At 38.2% G+C, this 21,086-nt stretch overlaps 1 protein-coding gene across 1 annotated transcript in view; it reads right to left on the bottom strand.

Annotated features, from left to right (window-relative positions):
• The window catches only part of LOC149542678 (uncharacterized protein At5g03900, chloroplastic-like), a 219,102-nt gene that overhangs the window by 167,309 nt on the left and 30,707 nt on the right, over positions 1-21,086 (bottom strand). Inside the window, exons 2-4 of the mRNA XM_089797557.1 lie at positions 4,076-4,183; positions 3,875-3,975; positions 3,454-3,561 (exon numbers count right to left, since the gene is read on the bottom strand). Coding sequence (XP_089653683.1) covers positions 3,454-3,561; positions 3,875-3,975; positions 4,076-4,183 — 317 coding nt within the window. The remainder of the gene's footprint in view (positions 1-3,453; positions 3,562-3,874; positions 3,976-4,075; positions 4,184-21,086) is intronic.

Below are 21,086 nucleotides of genomic sequence, written 5' to 3'. Positions count from 1 at the left end.
CAATGATTGCAGGCCCAATGAGCCACGGAGGTGACACAGAACAGGCGTAAAGCGTGGCATGATAAACACGTAAAACTGAACAAGTTCCGACCAGGACAGTTGGTGTTGAAGTATGACGGACGGAACGAAATAAACTGGGAAAGTTTAAAGTCAAATGGGTAGGGCCATACCAAATCCGAGAAGTAGGTGATAACAAAGCAATAAAGCTATAGACATTGGATGGGCAAGAAATTCTAGAAACAATGAACAGTTCCAAGTTAAAAATATATCATGCCAGAACTGTTCCCCTGTCGACAATCAATGAGGAGCAGTATTTTCGAAAAGGAAAAAAAAATTGAAAAAAAAAAAAGAAAAAACAAGTTATTAAAGCCACCATACAGTGGCTTCAGCAGGACACTAATCACCGTACAGCCTTTTTAAGAGACCTCATGGCCATACAGAAAACACAGTAAAGGATTTTATTATTCCACCGTACAAAGTTTTTATTATTCCACCATAAGGCGATCAGAGGTTGAAGAGCATGACAGTATCTGGCAGGCACCGTACGGTCATCCTTTTATTTCTACCGTACAACAAGCAGTCGACATAGGATTTTGCCTTACGGATTTTATATTGCCCCGTACAGCAATTGCTCAATGAATGTCTTATAAACACCATACGGCTTGTCTCAGGGAGATTAGTCCATAGTGAATGAAAAGATTGTACGTTGTACGGAAATCTAAGGCATTCATGACCGTACGTTGTAGGGTGAAAAGGGAAGGCGAGTAAGAAACAAAGACCGTACAGTGTACAGCGTATGGCGCGGGAAGCAACAAGTGTAACGACCAAACGGGCACTACGGGTGATCAGGATTTGAAGAGCAATCACAAATACCGTATGGTCGTACGAGAATCAGGAGAAGAGAATCAATACTATACATCATATGGCTAGAACAAGTTGAAAGCAAATGAGTATCGTACGGCTATAAAGAAGAAAGCAGAAGGAAAAAAGGGAAGTTGTACGTCAAAGAAGTGGGAACATCTTCAATACAGGAAGGAAGCCATTCCGTACGGTAGGAACTGGAGAGGGAGAAGAAGATTGTAGTACACCGATAGACGTAGAAGAAGGGTGATAGGAGGTTTTCTAAAAAAAAGGGTAATAGGAGGTTGGGAGTGCGCCTGAGGCACTACCCCAAGACCTCGCGAGGGCACTGCCCCTCGACCCCACTGGGGGCGATGCCCCCTAGACCCCTAGTCGATTCAATTATCAGTCGTGGGAAGAGTGACCAATTGATGAGACCTAGAGTTGTTGCAGGCATAGTGTGCCAAAGGTGGAAAGATCAACGGAGCAAGCTCTTCGAGAAGGGTGATAAGCTTTGAGGCACTTGGAGTAGGTGTTGGATGTGAAGCTGTCTTGGTGGACGCATAGAGAGCTCGGGAGGAGTTGATCATCTAGTTGACGGCAATACAACGACACTTGGCTCAGGGTACCCAGGAGTTGGAAGCAGAGAAAGCAGCACGAGTGGCTATCAAGGTCAGCTTGATTAAAGAGACAGTATTGTGTTAGCAGAGGCTACAGATGTAACATGGTGTGAAGACAATTTGGTGCAGGCACGGGACGAATGTGGAAGTGGTGTGACAGGAACAGATCTATCTTGTTGTAGTTAGTCAGTTAATATATTTTGTTTTGTTAATCTGTCTCGGATATTTTGTAATTGTCATCCAGAGATGACTTTTTCTTTTGGAGGGGATGATGTCGTCGGTAAATATTGTGTAGCTAACAAATTGATGTCGTCGGTAAATATTGAGTAGCCGACGGGTTGATGTTGTCGGTGATTGTTATGTAGCCGACGGGCCCCTTTGGGAAGGTTCTTCGGAATGGTATATGTACAACTTTGGATCATCATTGTAATCATCATAAGCATTATGTAATCTCTTAATAAGAGTACTATTGTTCTTGTCTATTGTCTGTGTGCATTAATCTATTTACCCCGTACGGTAAACACGCAAGAGATGCTGGTCACATCTCTTCTTTAATTGCTCAATGAACAGTGATAACAATTACAATTTAAAATTATATTTAAAATCCCTTCAATTAAAGTTCTAATAAAAAGCCTTTTACATTCAACTTTAATGCTGAATTTGTAAGTATTTCCATATCCATATGCCACTTTCAAACCAATATTTAATGTATCTAATTACTGCCGCCCTTATTGAATAATATCAATGACTGGCATCAAATAATGAATCTACCTCCAAAGTTCTTCTATGCCGAAATAACCTTATGAAACTTTAAAGTAGTTCCAAGTATAAACACCTCCATCTGTAGCAATACATAGTGTTCAGAATGAGATTCTCAGAAGGGAAACCATGAGAAGCAGAATTTCAGAATACACAAGAGAAGAAGAATTTATGGACCCAGGAAAGGGAGCAGCACTCTAAGTGTATTAATGTTGGCACATTGAAGTGGGATCAAGTAAAGTCTAAAGCAGGCGCAAGAGATACAGGTCATATCTCTTCTTTAATTGCTCAATGAACAGTGATAACAATTACAATTAAAAATTATATTTAAAATCCCTTCAATTAAAGTTATAATAAAAAGCCTTTTACATTCAACTTTAATGCTGAATTTGTAAGTGTTTCCATATCCATATGCCACTTTCAAACCAATATTTAATGGATCTAATTACTGCCGCCCTTATTGAATAATATCAATGACTGGCATCCAATAATGAATCTACCTCCAAACTTCTTCTACGCCAAAATAATCCTATGAAACTCTAAAGTAGTTCCAAGTATAAACACCTCCATCTGTAGCAATACATAGTTTTCAGAATGAGATTCTCAGAAGGGAAACCATAAACACTCCCCCTCTTGCTGCTGTACCTGTCACAGTTTTCCCACCTGAGGAGGTGACTCTATATTTTTCTGGCCCACAAGGCTGGACCACTAGTGTCAGCACTATTGGAATAGATAGTTTATATGTGTTAATATAAGTTTTGGAGAATTTTATATGTATGTATGTATGTATATGTATGTAATCAATGTAAAACATTTCGAAAGGCTGAGTCGGCCTAGTTTTTTTTTTTTTTTTGGTGGGGGGGGGGTGGGGGGGTGGTTGACTCTATATTTTGGTCGTATGCAGTTATAAAGCATTCTAAAGCAATGTATATCTTTTATACATTATCTTCAATAGAAACAAAATACACTTCAAATGTTCTCATGGTAGAATCATTGTACACCATTTCAATGTTCTAATTTAAAAATATATAGGGTTCCTTGAATGCAATAATAGGATTTCATGCATGTACTTTTATAACTAAAAATGTGATTTCAGAAATTTTATATGCTTTGAATCTTTCCTTCTAAAGGAGCACCATGCATGTATTCAATAAAAAATAAAAACTCAGAAGCGTGATATGAACATAACACTGAAAAACACATACAATAAGGAACATATTTCAGAGAAAATTACCAGAATAAGTCAGCTGGGCTGATATAAATATTAAATCCTGAATTGTATGACCTGCCAAATCCTGGATTATCATAGGACCTTCCTCGTCTCCCACGGTTGTCATCCTCGCTATTAAGATAACCAAGTTCAGAACATTTTCAAAGTAAACATCAGGCCATTCATGCTTTCTCAGTATATATAGTTTCATAAGTTGTTCAGAAAGCTTTAATGATTGAATATAGTGCCACAAAAACTAGCTCTGTTTAATATCAAAATGCACAGATTTTGAAGAACAAAACTTTCTAGTAATTTAAACTTCCAAAATGATTAGGGCCTCATTCACCACATCGGGTATGGAGTTATACTAACCATCGAAGTGTGCAGGGATTAATCTATAAATAGGTCATAGCTGCAAAGGCAGAAGGAAAATATGGGCAAATACCTTCTACCAGACAAAATAGCAATGATTGCTGTGTAGACAATAGCAATTGAGGCAAGAAGTGCTGTTCCAAATGACACCCTGATCAAGTACTCTGCCACAGCCTGACAGAAACCAGATTAGTCTCTATCTGGTTATTATAATTCACTTATACTCACTCAAAGTCCAGAGATATCAGAAGAGAAAATGAGGACCTTCTAATACCTTTATTTTGTCAAGCACAGGTTCAAATCTCAATCTAAGAGATTTTGCAACTAGTTTTGTTCGATAGTCCCTTGGAAAAACATAAAGCACATCGCCCTCATCTGAAACCTGCCAAAAGCACCTTGCAGAAGACATATTGCCTTCATAAAATTAAGATATTATTCATTTTCTTTTCCTGCAAATTCAACTCATCTTGCATACCACGTAAAACTAAGCAAGCTTATGACAAGAAACTGACTAAAGCAAAGGAAACATGATAATTAAGGCAATAGATTGTTAATTAAAATTTGATATGTTTTACTTTTAGCCTGATTTTCACTAGGAATATAGATAGCATGCTTAGAATTTCATTCTAAAGTCCTCCAGTAAAATTCTCTCGGTAGAAGCCAGAATCCTTAATCAGTTATATTGAATGAATGTTGGAACAGGAACATTGTTAAAAGTTAAAACATTTTCAATATAAAATGAGGTCCCAACATTTTTGGAACATACTTTCTTTGTTATGTGGAAATTACTTAATGAATGCTTAAAACAACATTTATTTGGTATTTTCTCCCAATATACAACGAATCACCATTGTTCAAGCAAACAGTTGTACTGATACTCAAGTCCAAAGCTCTGAATTGAGAATTCTCTTCAGAAGCTTTAATGCCCTTGCTCCTTATTGTGATCTTTAACACCTAGTGATTAGCCTTGAAACTATTACGGTTACAATTTTCAACACCTCCAAAGATGCTCAATCAGATTTTGATTCTCCTCTAGAGAGGAACCCAAAGATATCACAGCAACATATACACATCTTGGAGTTCAGTTCAATGTTCCATCTCTTGATTTCAAAACCTCTGCCGCATGTTTCCTATGAATAGGCCCCCCTCTATGATCTAGATTGCCATTGCTTTGAAATATTTCATCGATAAACCCACAATGGATAAGAATTTTAGGATCTTTAAATTAGGCACATGTTGAGAGGATCCAAATTAATATGCTTCAGCATATGATCCAATGCAAATGGACGATTTAACAAAATATTAAATGGGCTGAATCTCTGGCTCTCTGCCCAAACTCATCATTTAGAGACCATCTTGAGACTTACTTCTTCACAATCTTTGATAGACAGCCTAGAACCCTTAGAACATATTTGGCACTTTATTCTTCAAGGAGAGTCATCCCCATGGGTCTAACTAGGCATCATTAATGTTGGTTTCTGACACCAAGTGCTTCCTTAGTTTGTCAACATCTCCATTGAAGTAACACTCTTTAGATAAGATGTGGATGCCCCTTCTCACTTGTAGTACGTAATAAAGTAATGTTGTATTTAGAACTAGTTAAGCCTTGTGGGTTGAGTAGTTAGGAAGCGAGGGGATGCGTCCATTGGTTTTCCCAACCAACCGACCATTATATAAGAACTTTGGAATTTGGATGTTGTACTGATTTTTTTTGGTAATCAATAAAAGTAATAACATTTCCTCGCCATTTCGGTATTCTGGTACGAGTAATGAATGTTCTATTGGTACTATTGAATCTATGTCACATTGCTCTATGCAACTTGTGTCAATATCCTTTCTACATTTTGGCATCATTGCCTAAGTCTGAACCTAAAGGTTGTCGACTAGGTAAGATGGAGTAATGGGAAGACCCTTCTTGCCATGCATACAAGTAACAAATAGTAACGGCGAAGAGGAGGGAATAACAAGAGAAGATCAGGTGACACGAGATCAAGTTGTGGCCTAGGAAGCTTCAGTCAACCACTACGTGCAAAGGGAAACCCAAGAGAGCGATTCCAAAGAGCACAGTATGAGATGAGCTTTTAGTACCACCAATAGTGTACAACCTACATAGAAAAATTCCTCAACTATTGGCAAGAAATTTGGTACACGTGGAGAAAGAAAGACCAGAAATGAAAAGAGAACGAAGACGACAACAAGTGCTCCAATAGTTCGTCGAAAGGACATGGGAACTAGAGGAGCGTGACAATCCAAGGAAGGTAACCAGAGACAAAAACAATTCACGCCCCTACTTCCAAATAAACATCCCAAGTGAGTGCTACAGGTAGAAACCAAGGAGGAAGCCACCCTGCGAACTCTATGTCTCCACTAGCAGAAGGAAAGACGTCTCAACTTAAGGGGGCTGGTGAACCACCCTCCAAGTACAAATCAAATTGAAAACACAATAGAAGGTATAGCCAACTTGGCTATTTCAGAAACATTGGGAAGGAAGGAAGGATGGAAGAATCCTGAAACTCCTGCATGAAGAGAGCATCGGCAGGACCAAAGCTCCAGCGAAACAAAAGAAGAATCACAAGGGGAAGGAGATATTACAGGACCAAGAAATGAAGAATCTAATCCGACAAGAGAAAGCCTCCTAGCAAGACGGAGCATCCCAGCAGGAAAGAAGAGCAGAAGAAAAATGGCATTAGACAAACAAAAACTCCCTAGATTTACTGTGGAAGGAGAGGAGGATCCCGCACATCATTGTAAAACATGTATAATTATATGGAAAGCGAATGGAGAAAATAATGTCAATGAATGGTTAAAAGCTTTCCTTACCACGCTAAGAGGTATAGTTATTGACTAGTATATAGACTTGGAAACTGCAAAGAAGACCACATGGAAGGACCTTTGTACTGCCTTTGAGGAGGAATTTAGACTCCTAAGGGATGATGATGAGATAGTCACAAACATCTATAATACACAACAAGGGAAAAATGAATCAATCAAAGCATATAGCAAGAGACTCAAGGAATTGATAGGGAAGTTGGACAATAAACCTACTTACGGATTAAAAAAGCGGTGGTTCATTGAGGGGCTAACCCCATCCTTCAGACGGAAAAATGAAGATAGTACCACCATCATCCTTTGTCGATGCATGCACTTGCGGAATGGATATAGAAAGTGAGAACAAAACTTCCAAAGCCAAGAGACATGGGAGCGGGAGTAAAAGTTCAGAGGAGAGCGGGATGAATCCAAGACCATCCAAGCCTTGAGGAAGGACATGATGAGGCTAATGAAGGAGGAATCAAGAAGTAAGGAAGAGAAAAGAGAGGAGAGGGAACTATAGTGTACAAATTGCGAAAAGGAAGGACACAATAGGGACATGCCTGCACAAAGCCTTCTGTGACATCTGTCAGGTTTTAGGCCACACAATCAAGGACTATCCCTACAATCTAAAAGCGTCGAATGTGCAAGTATTCTTCACCCAAGGAGAACAATCTACACCGCCTTCCACCCCTCCACGAAACACAAATACAGAAGCATCACCTGGAGGGTATAAAAACAATAGGCAGGGAAGCAATAACAACACACCCAAGAGAGCAATCTAGTATGATTCTAAAGGAAGACCCATGATTCATGTAGGTGATGCAACGAATGGGGCCATTTTGCACGAGACTATCAAAATGGTGGAGGACAGAACGGAGGAATGTTGTGTAAATGGTGCGGACCAAGTAATCATGAGGATGCCAATTGCCCTAGGCAAAAAGTGGTGAACATGCTCGACATTGCAGAGCCAGAAAGTGAAGTATTAGCCTACAAGAATGTAGGCTAGGAAACTTGTATATCCAGATGCAGCTATAGAGAAAGAAAGATTTCAAGAAGCCAAAAAGGACATTAGAGATAACATGGCAAAGGAAGGGGGAGAAAGTACGGCTAAACTCCCAAACAACCGGTCGATACCAAACATCATGAAACAAGTACCAGAGACCCCCATTCCTGTGAAAATTGTGGATCTATTAACAACACTACCTCAGTTACGAGTAGCAATAACACAAGGAGCAAGTATTAGAGGGGTACCCTCCAAGGAGGAGGAGAAAGAGGAAGCACAAGCAGGAAGAGAGACCAATGCATTGTTCATCATACGAATGGGGAGGACACCCGCAATGGTCGAAATGCAGATAATGGGATGTAAACTATCAAATACTATCATCGACGGAGGTTTCGATGTGAATGTCCTACCTAAGGAGACTTGGAAAGCACTAGGGAAACCTACACTCTAGCCACCCACATTCCAACTGGCAGGTGCAGACCAACATGGAATTAAGCCAGTAGGAACTTTGTTGGGGCAAAAGGTACTGATTGTACACAAAAATTCCTCCTCAACTTTGTGGTGATGACCCCGAAGAAGAAAGGGTACAATGCATTGTTGGGGAGAGGATGGCTAGTCACAACAAAGGCCACCCATAATTGGAAGAGAAATACCTTGTCTATAGAGATAGAAGGCAGAAAGTACACAATAGATGTAAGGAACCAGTTTGTAAGTTAGGATCTGGCATCCGATTCAGACCACATAGCCAGATGGACAAAATACACTTATAACAAAAGTGTATATGGAAAACTGTGGAATATCACCCCAGTAATCTTAGTATGGAAAATATGGAAAGAAAGAAACAAATAGATTTTTCAAGAGAAAGAACTTAATTCACTAACACTCTGCAACAAAATTGAAGCAAATATAGTGGAAGTTATGAATAGTGACTTAAGAAAAAAGATGATAGAAGAAGGCTCATTTACCGATTAGGATGTTGAAATCAAAAAATAATGGAATATTTTAATAAATCCACCCCTAATATACAAGAAGAAGAATAAAATGGCTAGGAGAGAATGTAAATGGATAGCACCCCTTGGTTTTGGGCCCCTCTATCTGTATCTAGAACTCGCACCAACCAACCGGCCTATTTAGATTGTAAGGATGCCCCCCTGATCTGGAGAATCCTTCATGTGATAAGATAGACTCAACTGGCCCTACAATTCTATGGGGGACGGTTGGTGTGGTTAAAGTGCATAATGAATTGTTCGCTTCTGCCCCTACTATTCTAAGGCAATGGCAGAGGGAGAAGACGGGGAATGAGTGGAACCAAATGGAGTGCTCAGGCTTGGGGAGTGCTCAGAAGACGAAACAAGCTCCCTCAACGAGTTGTTTCACTGGCAGATGGGAGACTATGAAGTATTCCAGCCAAAGAGTAATATGTTGCAAATCCAAGAGTCTAAACCAGAAGAAGGAAGGTATCCAAAGGGATATAAGGAGTACAGGGAGGGTACAACCACTCTCAATAGTAAACTAGCACATATATTTAGCAAAGAGAAGAAAGTGGAATACGAGGCTAAGTTGCAGACAATAAACCTTGGAGAGGACTAACCTAAGGAGATTCTCATAGGGGATGACTGGGATCTAGTGTTTAAGGCGACGGCATTTAAGATCTTCCGTGAATATAAGGACGTATTCGCATGGACGTACAAGGATTCAAAAGGAGTTCCATAGGAACTGTGCGTCCATCGAATACCGTTGATACCAAGAGCAAGACTAGTGCGCAAAAGGTCATACTGCATGAAAAAGAACTATGCACCCAAGGTACAGGAAGATATCATAAAAATGATGGAGGCATGAATCATATTCAAAATAGAAACCAATGAGTGGGTATCTCCTATAGTCATATGACTTAAGAAGGACAGTAACCAAATTTGGATATGCGTGGACTTCAGATGCTTGAATACAGTACCATAAAAGATCCCTTTCCAATCCCTTTCACTAATAGTATCCCAGAGGAGGTGGTCAACCATGAAATGTAATCCTTCAGGGACGAGTTTTTAGGATATAACCAAATTAGTATTGCTGAGGAGGATAAGCTGAAAACCACATTTGTAGTTGAAGATGGGGTGTATGCTTATAATAGGATATCGTTTGGGTTGTAAAATGCACCTGCCACCTTTCAAAGGATCATATTGCATATCTTCAGCGATATGTCTATAGGGAATTTCAGAGCCTTTCTAGATGACTACTCAGTTTACAGTGGAAAGGAGCACCACCTCAAGGTTATTGGCAAATGCATGGATCGATGTCGAAGGGAAAGGCTAACCTTGAATCCCAAGAAATGCAGATTTATGGTTCCACAGGGCAAACTTTGGGGCCATATAGTATGCAAGGAAGGGTTGAAACCAGATACCGACAAGATCAAGGTCATTCTAGATATGGAAGCTCCATTGGATATAATTGGTGTCGAGTCCTTCTTGGGGCATGTGGGGTACTACATGAGATTTATAAAGGAATTTGCTGAAGTGTCCTTACCCTTAGAAAAACTCACCAAAAAGGAGAACTGTTTTGTTGGGAGAAAGAACAAGAGGAGGCCTTCCGAGAGTTGAAAAAGAGACTCGTCAATGCTCCCATCCTCATGTACCCAGACTGGAACAAAGAATTCCACGTCCATGTGGACGCATCTAATTATGCAATAGGCGCCACCCTCGCACAAATGGGGAAGGAAGGATTGGACCATCCAATGTACTTTGCAAGCAGGCTACTATAAAAAGCAAAGTGAAATTACAACACTACTAAAAGGGAAGCATTAGGTATGTTGTATGCAGTTCAAAAATTTAGACATTACTTATTAGCTACTCCTTTTTCATTTTTTCTTGACCATTAAGCACTCATGTATTTGGTGAACAAGCATATGATTCAAGGGAAAGTGAGTAGATGGCTAATCCTTCTACAAGAATTTACTTTTAAATCATAGTCCGCCCTGGGAAAAGTCATGTAATTGCAAATTAGCTATCAAGAATCAAGTTAGGAGAAGCCCCTGGAAGGGGAGTAAACAAGGATTTTCCAGATGCCCACTTATTTCAAATTGTCATACTACCTCAGTGGTACGAAGGGATCAAGCAATACCTGTCAACTACTAACTTTTCGAGGGAAATGCCAGCGGCAGAGAGGAGAAAAATTGCACTTAAAAGCAGGACATTTTTGTTGATCGAGGGGTTGTTGTATAAGATAGGGTTAGACGAGGTATTAAGGAGATGTGTCATGGAAAAAGAAATTTCGGGAATTCTAAGAGAATCCCACTAAGGGCTAGCAAGAGGCCATATGGGACCAGACACTACAGCTCGAAAAGTATTATTGGCTGGACTATGGTGGCCCACACTGTATGCAGATGCTCGAGAATGGGTCTTAAGTTGTGATATGTACCAAAGGGCAGGCAAACCCCTAAAAAGGGATTTCATGCCATTGTTTCCATCACAGCCACAAGAATTATTTGAACATTGGGGACTGAATTTTGTAGGACCTACGTCTGCTAGCAGTAACCATAGATGTAAATACATAATAGTGGCAACAAAATATCTTACTAAATGGGTAGAGATACGAGCACTTCCGGACAACACAACTCTCAATACGGCCAAATTTCTCTATGAACAGATAGTAACAAGATTCAGTATATCACTGTTGTTAGCGAGTGATGGAGGGGTGCACTTTGTCAATCAGGCAATCAGAACAATGACAAGTGAGTACAAATTTTTTCATTCTTTTTCCAGTCCATACTATCCAAGGGAAAAATGGTCAAGCAGAATCTACAAATAAAATATTGGCGATATTTTTGTACAAGACTTGTGGAGTGGAAAAAAGAGATTGGGAGAAAAGACTTCCAGCAATCATGTGAGGGATGTGGACCAACCCCCTTCACTTAATGTACAGACAAGTGGTAATGCCAATGGAATATGTAGTACATAGCCAAAGAATAGCAACTGAACACCAATTGGAGGATATGGAGAGTTTAAAGGAAAGACTCAATACTCTGATAAAACTGGATGAGAAAAGGACACTAGCTCAATGGACAACTAAAGTAGCACAAAGGAGGAAATTTTGGCATGATATGATTCAAAAAAGATAAATTTTAGACCTGGACAGTTGGTACTGAAGTACAACGGGAAAAATGAAATAAAGCCAGGTAAGTTTAGGGCCCGTTTGGTGAGCGGAATAGTAATACGTATTCTAGAATACGTATTCCAAAAATTTTGAATTCCTTGTTTGGATGCACCAAAACGGGATTGGAATACGAAGCAAAAATGGAATACGTATTCCATTTTTGGCCCAAAAATGGGGTTTTGCAATTCCACCAAAATAGGTGGTATTGGAATACATATTCCTATTCCATTTTTTTTATTTTAGAAAACATAAATTTTCGGGTCCACGAATTCCCATCAAATATTGGCTGAACCAAACGGAGAACAGGAATACGTTCTATTCTAGAATACATATTCCAGAATACGTATTCCTATTCCGCTCACCAAACGGGCCCTTAGAGTAAGATGGTTGGGGCATACAAGGTTTGGAAATCAAAGATGATGGGGCACCTTAGACAATACACCCCTAAAAGAGCTCGTGAATGGATCAAAATTGAGGCCTTATTAAGAAAGGAGGGAGTCTTTTTCTATCTAATTGCTATAAATACAAGGTCAAGGAGATAAAATAGAAGAAGTAAGGAAGGTCGAGAAAGAATATTCCATGGACATGGAAGAAAAAAATAAGGAAATAAAAGAAGAAATAAAAAGCTGCACTATAGGGGAGCTACTAAAAGTGCACCCTAATATCCACACTTGAAAAACAACTTATACAAGGCATAACTTAGAGTTTGGGCGTACGAGTACGAGGAAGATAAAGTAGTGGCAATTAGCATACGAGTTGGGAGATAACTGGGTTGAGTGTGCATGTACAAGAAGGAGAAAGTGGTGACCGTTCGTGTACAAGTTGGAAGGAAGTGCTTGTCGGCAACATACGAGTGGGGAAGGAGGAAGTACTAGCTAAAGCTCATATGCTAGGCAAAGATCCAGCTTGTATGCTAGAAGGGAAGGGGGTATGAGAAGATGTTCACACCTTGGCAAGAGTTTGTATAGGATTTGACACATGCATACAAAGAGGTGTAGAAGTTGTTTTTGTCGTACGAGGTGAAGTATGGAGTGGAGGCAAAGTGGTACATACGACTTCAAGTGTACGTGAGCTAAGGGAAGTACGGATTACTCCCACGGCCGCCGCACATGGTGAAGGCCTAACCACAGCCGATAGACAAACCATTTCCAATGTACAGGGTGAAAGCTAAAGTACAAACTCCTTAAGAATGGCAAACAATGTACAAGGAAGCTTCATAGAAAGGGTGCAGGTACGGGCTAGTCTATGGAGGTACGAAAGAGAAATGAATTACTCGGAGGTAACGGAGGAATTATTTCATACCATGTGGATTGGAGAAATGATTGGTGGAAAGATGACAAGACTAATATCAGTTGGGACTTGCACATTATTCGAAAATGGTAAAGAAAAGTGTTGGGAACCCTAGCAGAGGGAAAATCATCAATTCCAAGAAGCAAAATCCACTCCTACAGGCTAGAACGATAGTGAAGATGTCCAATAACAAAGGCAAAATTGCTGAAAAGACTACCGCGGCTAATGCCTATTTCATAGTGTAATGGGAAGCGAATGTTGCACCTAGTGTGAGAATACAGAGGATAGTCACCCTCTGAAAGAGGCGCTGCATAGAGCAGAGGTAGACAAAATAATTTCTATGCCCATCTTTGATTTGAAGGAGTTTGAATCTATATTACGCACCATGGTGGTGGCTATGAGAAGAAAGCTCATAAATCGGTAATCCAATATTTGCATCAAACTCTAACAATATCTTACTCCGCTAAAGAAATAACTAAGGGCTCATTTGGTAGCTGGAATTAGAATGGAATTGGCATTTGGAATTCTAAAAATATTCTAATCCATTGTTTGGTTCCGCATAATCAGAATTGGAATTGGGAAAAAGTAGAATTTGGTATCCCCATTTGACCCCCAAAACAAGAATTCCAAATTCCTTCAAAATACTTGTTATTTGGAATTCTTGTTTTAATTCCCATTTTAAATCCCATTTTTTGAAAATGAGGATTTCAACTAAAGTAAAATTTAATTGGGTTTGACATCTGGATGTCCCATTTGGAGGCACCTAATTTTGCACAAATTTTTTAAATTTATTTTTTTTGAAAATTGTATAGATAAATATGCTGATTTTTCTATTGAAGGCAGGCACAAAAGATTTAAAAACCCATACGTTATAATTAATACGATTTTTTTAGATCACTGTCGTGGTTAGTTCTCGATCGCTTATGATAAATGGTGTAAATGGATGTATTTCTGTTTAATAAAAACATCGGATGTATTTCTTTTACAAATAGAATGCACGAAGTTTTGTTCAAAAATATTTCAAAATATATATACACATTCTACACCTCAAGCTATTTGTTGTTACAGTAGAAGACATGATATGCAAAGTAAAAGAAGCAAGAATATTTATCTCTTTATTATCAAGCATTCTTTACACTTTAAATCTCTACTTTATTCGCAATCACCCCACTTTGATTTTGTATATATTTGAACTCATTTATGTTGGAGGAAGCATAGTAGGGTAGGGTGTAAGTGTGGTTATAATTAAGTCAAGGGTAACCGTAACATTGATCTTGCACGTGTGGATATGAGTGAGGTTAGGCAGATATCAATATTGTTGGCTGTAGTAGTGATATTTATCATATTCATTGTGCTTGATTCATGTAAAGCATTCATGAGGAAAACATATTGGGTTCCTTCCAATTTTCTAGTGTTGAGCACTTTAATAATCCAACTGCTTAACTTAGCAGGCAGAAAAAGTGCATTGCCCGATTAGTTCCTGTAAAGAGTATTGTTGTTTGATTGTGCTGATTAGATGGAAAAGCAAAGATCGGTTTTTACAAGCAATTGTGTGTGATTGGCTGTCCATGCCATAACATTTGTCAGAAATCTTGTCGACATTTGAATTTGGGACCTTCCTACATCCATATGCTACAGTTGGATGATAATATTTTGTATGTTATTTTGGCCAGTATTCCAATTCCACAATGTGCAACCAAACGGAGGAAATCTGTATTCTCACAATGAATTCTTGGTCAACCAAACAATCCCAAATTGAATTCCCTAATCATAATCTGGATTCCAAATTTTAGAATCCCAAAGCCAGCATTCTAAATGCCAATGCTTAATTTATATTCCAGCAACCAAACGGGCCCTAAGGTGTTTGGAATTCCCAACAAGTGTCAAGAACTGACAAAAACCCTGATGACAATGGAGGAAAAAAAAGAAGTGGCTGGGGATAATGTGCAAAAAAGATCTCACAACACAGGAGCAGGAGAGCATTCTCAACAAAAAGAATAGTCGGGGCCTAAAGAAAATTTTCATAGCTAATGAAGAATGGCGATGCCTAGTAGACTTGGTTAAAAGTAAAAGATTTTCCAAGAAATTTGTAAAAAATTAATTTAAGTCACTGGGACCTTTTTACCACAACCTCTTAGCCCAAACATGGTGTTCCATGCTAAGCATGTCTTTGAGCCTACACATTATCAAAGCTACAATGTACTAGTCCAATTGTCTCTAGCACCATTGATTGCATACAAGGTTCCTCTTTGCAAGCCAACATTAATTTCACAAATTATGAATTCAATAATTCCACCATATGCCTCGTGATGGTAGCATATGTCATCTCTCTTATCTCTGTCAGGTGTAGAATAAGAATCATTTTATTTTAAGAAACCCCATTCACCACATAAGAATTACGGTAGGTTCGATTGTTTTTTCATAGATGCAAGAGGTTCCCCTTCCATCTTCTTCTAATATTCAATGTTCTAACCATACACGTTCGGCATTTTTCCTTTTAGAAGTTATCCCTTTTAGGCACAGAAGATTTAAAGGGGTATCCACAGCTAACATGACAAATTTCTTCTTCTCTTCTATTGCAGATGTTAAAGTTATTAAGCAAGTTTGGATCTAAGTAAATAAAAAATAGCAACGAATCATGAGGCAACATTTTCCTTTATGTCTTGCTACTAGTGTATCCTAACCGTCTCACTTATATACCAAGCATCATGAATCTACAAATATTTGATGTCATGTGTATTGTGACTCTTAGATAGAAACCTAAGCACAAGAACATGATCACATCACCAATTTTCATCTATCTCAAGAAATTTATCAACCTTTAGCATTAGAAGAGGTTTAGGGAAAGTATCCTATTTCTTCTTGATTGTCTTTCCAGAGCTTCTTGTGAGGGCATTCTCCTCAGTTTTTCTATTGATGTTGTTGATTCATTCTTATCTAGTCCTAAACAATACTACTTTGCACCATTAGTTCCCAACCCATGGTCTCCAACCTCAACATTGAGCTCCTTGTGCCCCATGCCCTTTAAGCTCAATTAAACACTCAACGATTCTCACTTTTACTCATAATTTCATTTCAAGTTCTCCAACAACTAGGTTGAAAAAAACAATAGAGTGATTAAAGGAGTATAATTGATGTGTTGTACATGCAAAAGGATCGAGGACAAGCAATAAGAAGAGGAAGAAAAGGGATTCTTCACAAGTCGGAAGTATTATTCAAGTAGAAGGTAGGATTCTATGACTGCTTATTATAAAAAAATGGGTTTTTTAATGTGTTTCTTTATCACAAAACAAGTTCTAATCAAATTCAATAGATATGAGGCAACAACCTACAACACAATGGTAAATTAGGAGGTCTTGGGTTTGAGTCTACTTGAACTTAACAAATAATAATAATTAATCAATCTGGGCTTCCACCCATTACCCATATAAATATTCCATAGATATGGCTGCCAATGCATATTTGTAGATTCATTGCAATGTTTACTTTTCATTGTTCATATTGTCATCAAGATTCAACATTGAAATTTAAATTTTATTTTAAAATTTGTCAAACTAGGTTAAAACTAGGTACTTCTAGAATTATAAACTTATAAAAATGTGAGTTTATATTGTTTATTGTCGTATCATAATGAGCTATCATGGCATGAGTAAGGATGCTGGATGAGATAAAGGTTCATACTTCATAGTGAAAGTAATGTGGTAGATGTTCATAATTCATAGAGAAGAAAGAATTATGAATTGCAAAGAGGTCAAGACATCTATTCCTACCTAGTTTTGATGGATTATCCAAGTGTACTAATTTGGAGTGTGGTAAATCAGCAATTGTTGATCAGCCACATAAAGGTAGGGGTTCTAAATATGATGAATTGGAGTATTGCCAAAAACGAACTAATATGGAAATATTGTCTTAAACACAAATGGGATGGAGAAACTACAATAAATGACAAAAGTAAAGAGTTGAAGCCAATATAAGCATTCTTGAAAAGAAGGAAAAAAGTGTATAATGGGGATGCATCCCACCTGCCAAACCTCTACGTTCTCGGAACAAGGATGGTCTCTGAGACAGAGGGACATGGACAAGCTGTCCCATCACCACCACCCTTATGCCATCATTGTGTCGTCAGGACATTGTTGAGACGTGGAGATGATACAACATCCCTGGAATGGATATGGGGACGCCTAGGCATCGGTCAACCATCTCAGGGGCAGTTGTGTGTCCCCCACTGGCAAACGGACATAAAAGTGAATTTTTTTTTAAAATTGCAGGTTTTAAAATTTTGTTCAAACGTGTCAAATTTGGCATGTTTTTAAATTTTGTTCAAATGCATTTTTAATCCTACTGCCCTGGTACCCAGCAAGGGGTTTTTCCCCTTGACCCCACTAGGGGTTGCTACCCCCGGACTCTGCTTTCAAATTTAAAATACAATAGAAGAAATCAATGAGTGAATTGCGTCGATTCAAGTTGATGTTTTTATATCACTTTACTGGGTTTTGGTGATGAGTTATCCTTGAGGGATAATTAGTGGCCTCCATTCACTACAATTTGACATTTTTTACTCATTTTGATATCATGCTAATCACTAGGATCATCTTTATGATATTATGATATGATAGAAAGCTTCCATTTGTCGATTCACCAATTTTATTTGTATTATAATTTCTAATAATAATTAGTAATTAGTAAATTGATAATAGATATTCAATGCTCAAAACTTTAATGTTCATTGCTCAATGTTCAAGTATTTAGTATTTGGCATTTGCAATTTTTCTATTTTACTTCTTATACCACTTATCTTTTCATAAACAGCATTTCAAGTTCTACATGTATTATGTATAGTATATACTATATACAATACCCACCCCAAACCCCTCTCCCCCCACCATCCCCAAATTGAGGCCCTTTTTCCCCCTGTCACAGAAACCCATCCTACTGACCCCCAGTCCCCATATCCCTTAGGGCCTGTATTACACTAAAGAAAAATAAAAATCAAAAGTTACCCTTGAAGAAGCTTTGAAGAAGGATTAGTGAAGAAACTAAATGAAGTTGATCATGAGGTGGAAGCTAATTCTATAGGTGCTTCTATCTATAAAGATAAATGCATTGCTGCCCATCAGATTAAAAAAATCTGAAAAAAAAAAGTTGTTCTTTCATGTCCTACTATTACAGATGGGTATAATGGTGTTCGTGAAATTAGAAAACCAATTCTTGATAAAAGTAAGGAGTGCAAGAGTCTCTTGGTGGGTGATTTAGAGGTCATGATTGATAAGCCATGTGAAGAGATGAATTATCTTGATACTTCCATGAATGACTGTACTGCTGGCTGACTTCCTCTATGTGAAGAAAAACAATTGGATATTAATAGAGACTTCACTTGCAGCCATGTGTAAATGATTGGGTATTAATGAAGATTACACTTACGGACATGTAACAACATTTAACGTGCATGATACACTTGCCTTTCAACTGGACATATGTCATGGAAAAAAAATTGTCAGTGGACCACTTCACATGGAAGGAGATGGTCATAAGAATAGAAGTATTCCAGCCAGAGTAGCCAGAACTCCTCTATCCCTCCTTAGGCGCATGTATCCTTGTATCCAATTTGATTATGTATCTGAAAGGCCCAAACCAATGTATACCCAAAAAAACATTGACTTTCCAACTGTACCGAGTGCTGTACAATTTAATTTTAAAAAAATTGTCGTAAATCTTCCCAAATTTAATTTATAACTTCATTCATGCAATATTTTTTATTTTTTGGCATAAACAGAGTCTCCTCCATATGAGAAAGACAAATGAAATGTTTTTCGATTTCAGTGACCCATTTCTTTGAGTTATCTTCCAATGCAACTCTACTATTTTTGCATATTATAAAGTGTTAGATTTAATTATAATTATTTATGTAGCATTTATGTAATATTTATGTGTCTTTATTGCTTTTTAAGTAAAGATGATCTCCTCTAATATTTCACATATCCTGTAAAATATATGTGCATGTGTTTTTGATTAATGTCATATCTAGCCGTATCCATATGGAGGGTCTAAAAAAATGGCCCAATCAATATCCGACTGTGTATCCAAATTTGTATCAGTATCCGTGTCCATGCAACTTGATTCCAGCCAAAGATCTTTGGGTTCCATTTCAACCGTTCTATTAGGAGGCTATCCTACATTGCTAATCACAAAAGTTTCATATTGCAATTTGATGACAGCAGTTGTTTGCATAGATCAGCTGTTTGGATAAATTGGAATTATTAGGATCATTATTCCAATGTTGGTTATTGGCACAGTGATGAGGTTCCAGCAGCACATGAAATTGGAGGCATTTCTTATGCCAACAGGAGTATAAATTTTTATCAGTTTGATGTTGTTTTGATTTATAACAGCAGTCTATTATGATTTAATAGATTCTTTCTGGCAATATTTGCAGATTCTGTCATGTCCCCTTTCTAGCGACATAACTTTAACAGGGAATTTGCCTATCATCGACTCTCGTAGGCAAATGTTTATGGAAAGAGGGTCATTTTTGTCTTCCGATGATTACATTTTTGCTCTTGGAGAATAATAATTCAGTAAGTGGGGCCTACTCGTTCTAATATTAAATTAAGGTTGTACTCTAACTTTATAAAGTTATTTATTTAATTTTATAAAGTATAATAATTAGATTACATCATAAAAGATGATTCCGGAAAACTTCCAGTAACTTCTCAGCGAAATGAATAAATAGAGGACATAAGGCACCCATTTGAACAAGCGATTTTGTGGTTTCTACTATTTTTCATATTGGAGCAATTTGTGGTCTTCGGTCTGCAAAATTTCATTAGGTCTTTGGGAACGAAAACTCCCTTGGATCGGCATAACTGAGGAAGTGAGATATCTTCTGAAGGGTTGCTCATTGGAGATGGTATTCAGCCATTTCATGGTGGATGAATTAGAGAATCGATTTTTATCAAGGGTCTAAAACTAGCGAGGAAGGCGAGGCAATTTGTTACAATCCCAAAGGGCACTATCTAATACTGGGTTCACTGCAGTTTCGAGATTCAACAAGGATAATTTCCGCAGGCTGACCTCTCCTGAAGCCATGTTTTTTTCATAAACAATAATTATGGAGTTCCTTCGAGCATCAGCAAACACGTATTGAACCACCTCATCACGGGCGAAAGTCTTGAAGATTATTAAATTAAAATCGTGAGCCGGGAGTTGTTGAAGCAGCTACAACAATGAATTTTTAGAGTCGAGTTTGAGGGTTTCACATTATAACAGGAGTATTTTGAAGCACGGCCACCACAGTGATTTCCGGAATAATTGTTGCAAGACGAAATCGTGACCTCCATTGAAGATTGGAACTAACTTGGTAACAGACCCATATTTCGTGCAGTGCAAACGTATTCCGACGGACAGGAGTGTTAAGGGAATTACAGCGTCAGATATTCAAGGATTCAAATTATTTTGCAAGATCGTTTAGGGTCTCCCGATTTTCGGAATCGATATTGCTGAAGACGGATATTTGGTACGGGTTTCCCTTGCGTCTCCCAGACCTTCCACGAACTTAGTTTCCATCAATCGGGCATCTTCATTAAGTCGCGATTTATCAAATAATGCTATCGCTCAAGACGGGTAAAGCTCGACAAGTATCTGATTCCAAGGTCGTGGTAGCAGTCGACAGCAAAGAACGCGCGGTAGTTGGATATCCACATGATTAATCGGATTGTAATCAGGGGGAAAGATGCCATTAATTGGAAGCAAACAAAATCTCAGGTTTCTCTTTTTTGCATTATTTGAAACTAAGTAGTTGATTGCTGTCTGTTCAATTTCTTGTTACAAAGAAATTTTCTTTCCTGAATTTGGATGAAGCAACTGTTGAATAACTACCTAAATCAGAAAAATTGTTAATCATCATATCCTCACCCTATTGTAAAATTGCAAACCAAAGTTTTGATACTTTAAGTGGCCATCCTAGTACGGAATATCTCAGATTCGCTCAGATTTAAATGGATAGTTGTTAAAGCATATAGCTTCAGTCAGACAACGACTG

Source organism: Cupressus sempervirens, chromosome 8, assembly GCF_028749045.1.
Source record: "Cupressus sempervirens isolate cs-2001-9-10 chromosome 8, ASM2874904v1, whole genome shotgun sequence".
Taxonomy (NCBI): Eukaryota; Viridiplantae; Streptophyta; class Pinopsida; order Cupressales; family Cupressaceae; genus Cupressus; species Cupressus sempervirens.
This window is presented reverse-complemented; position numbering and strand designations above follow the sequence as displayed.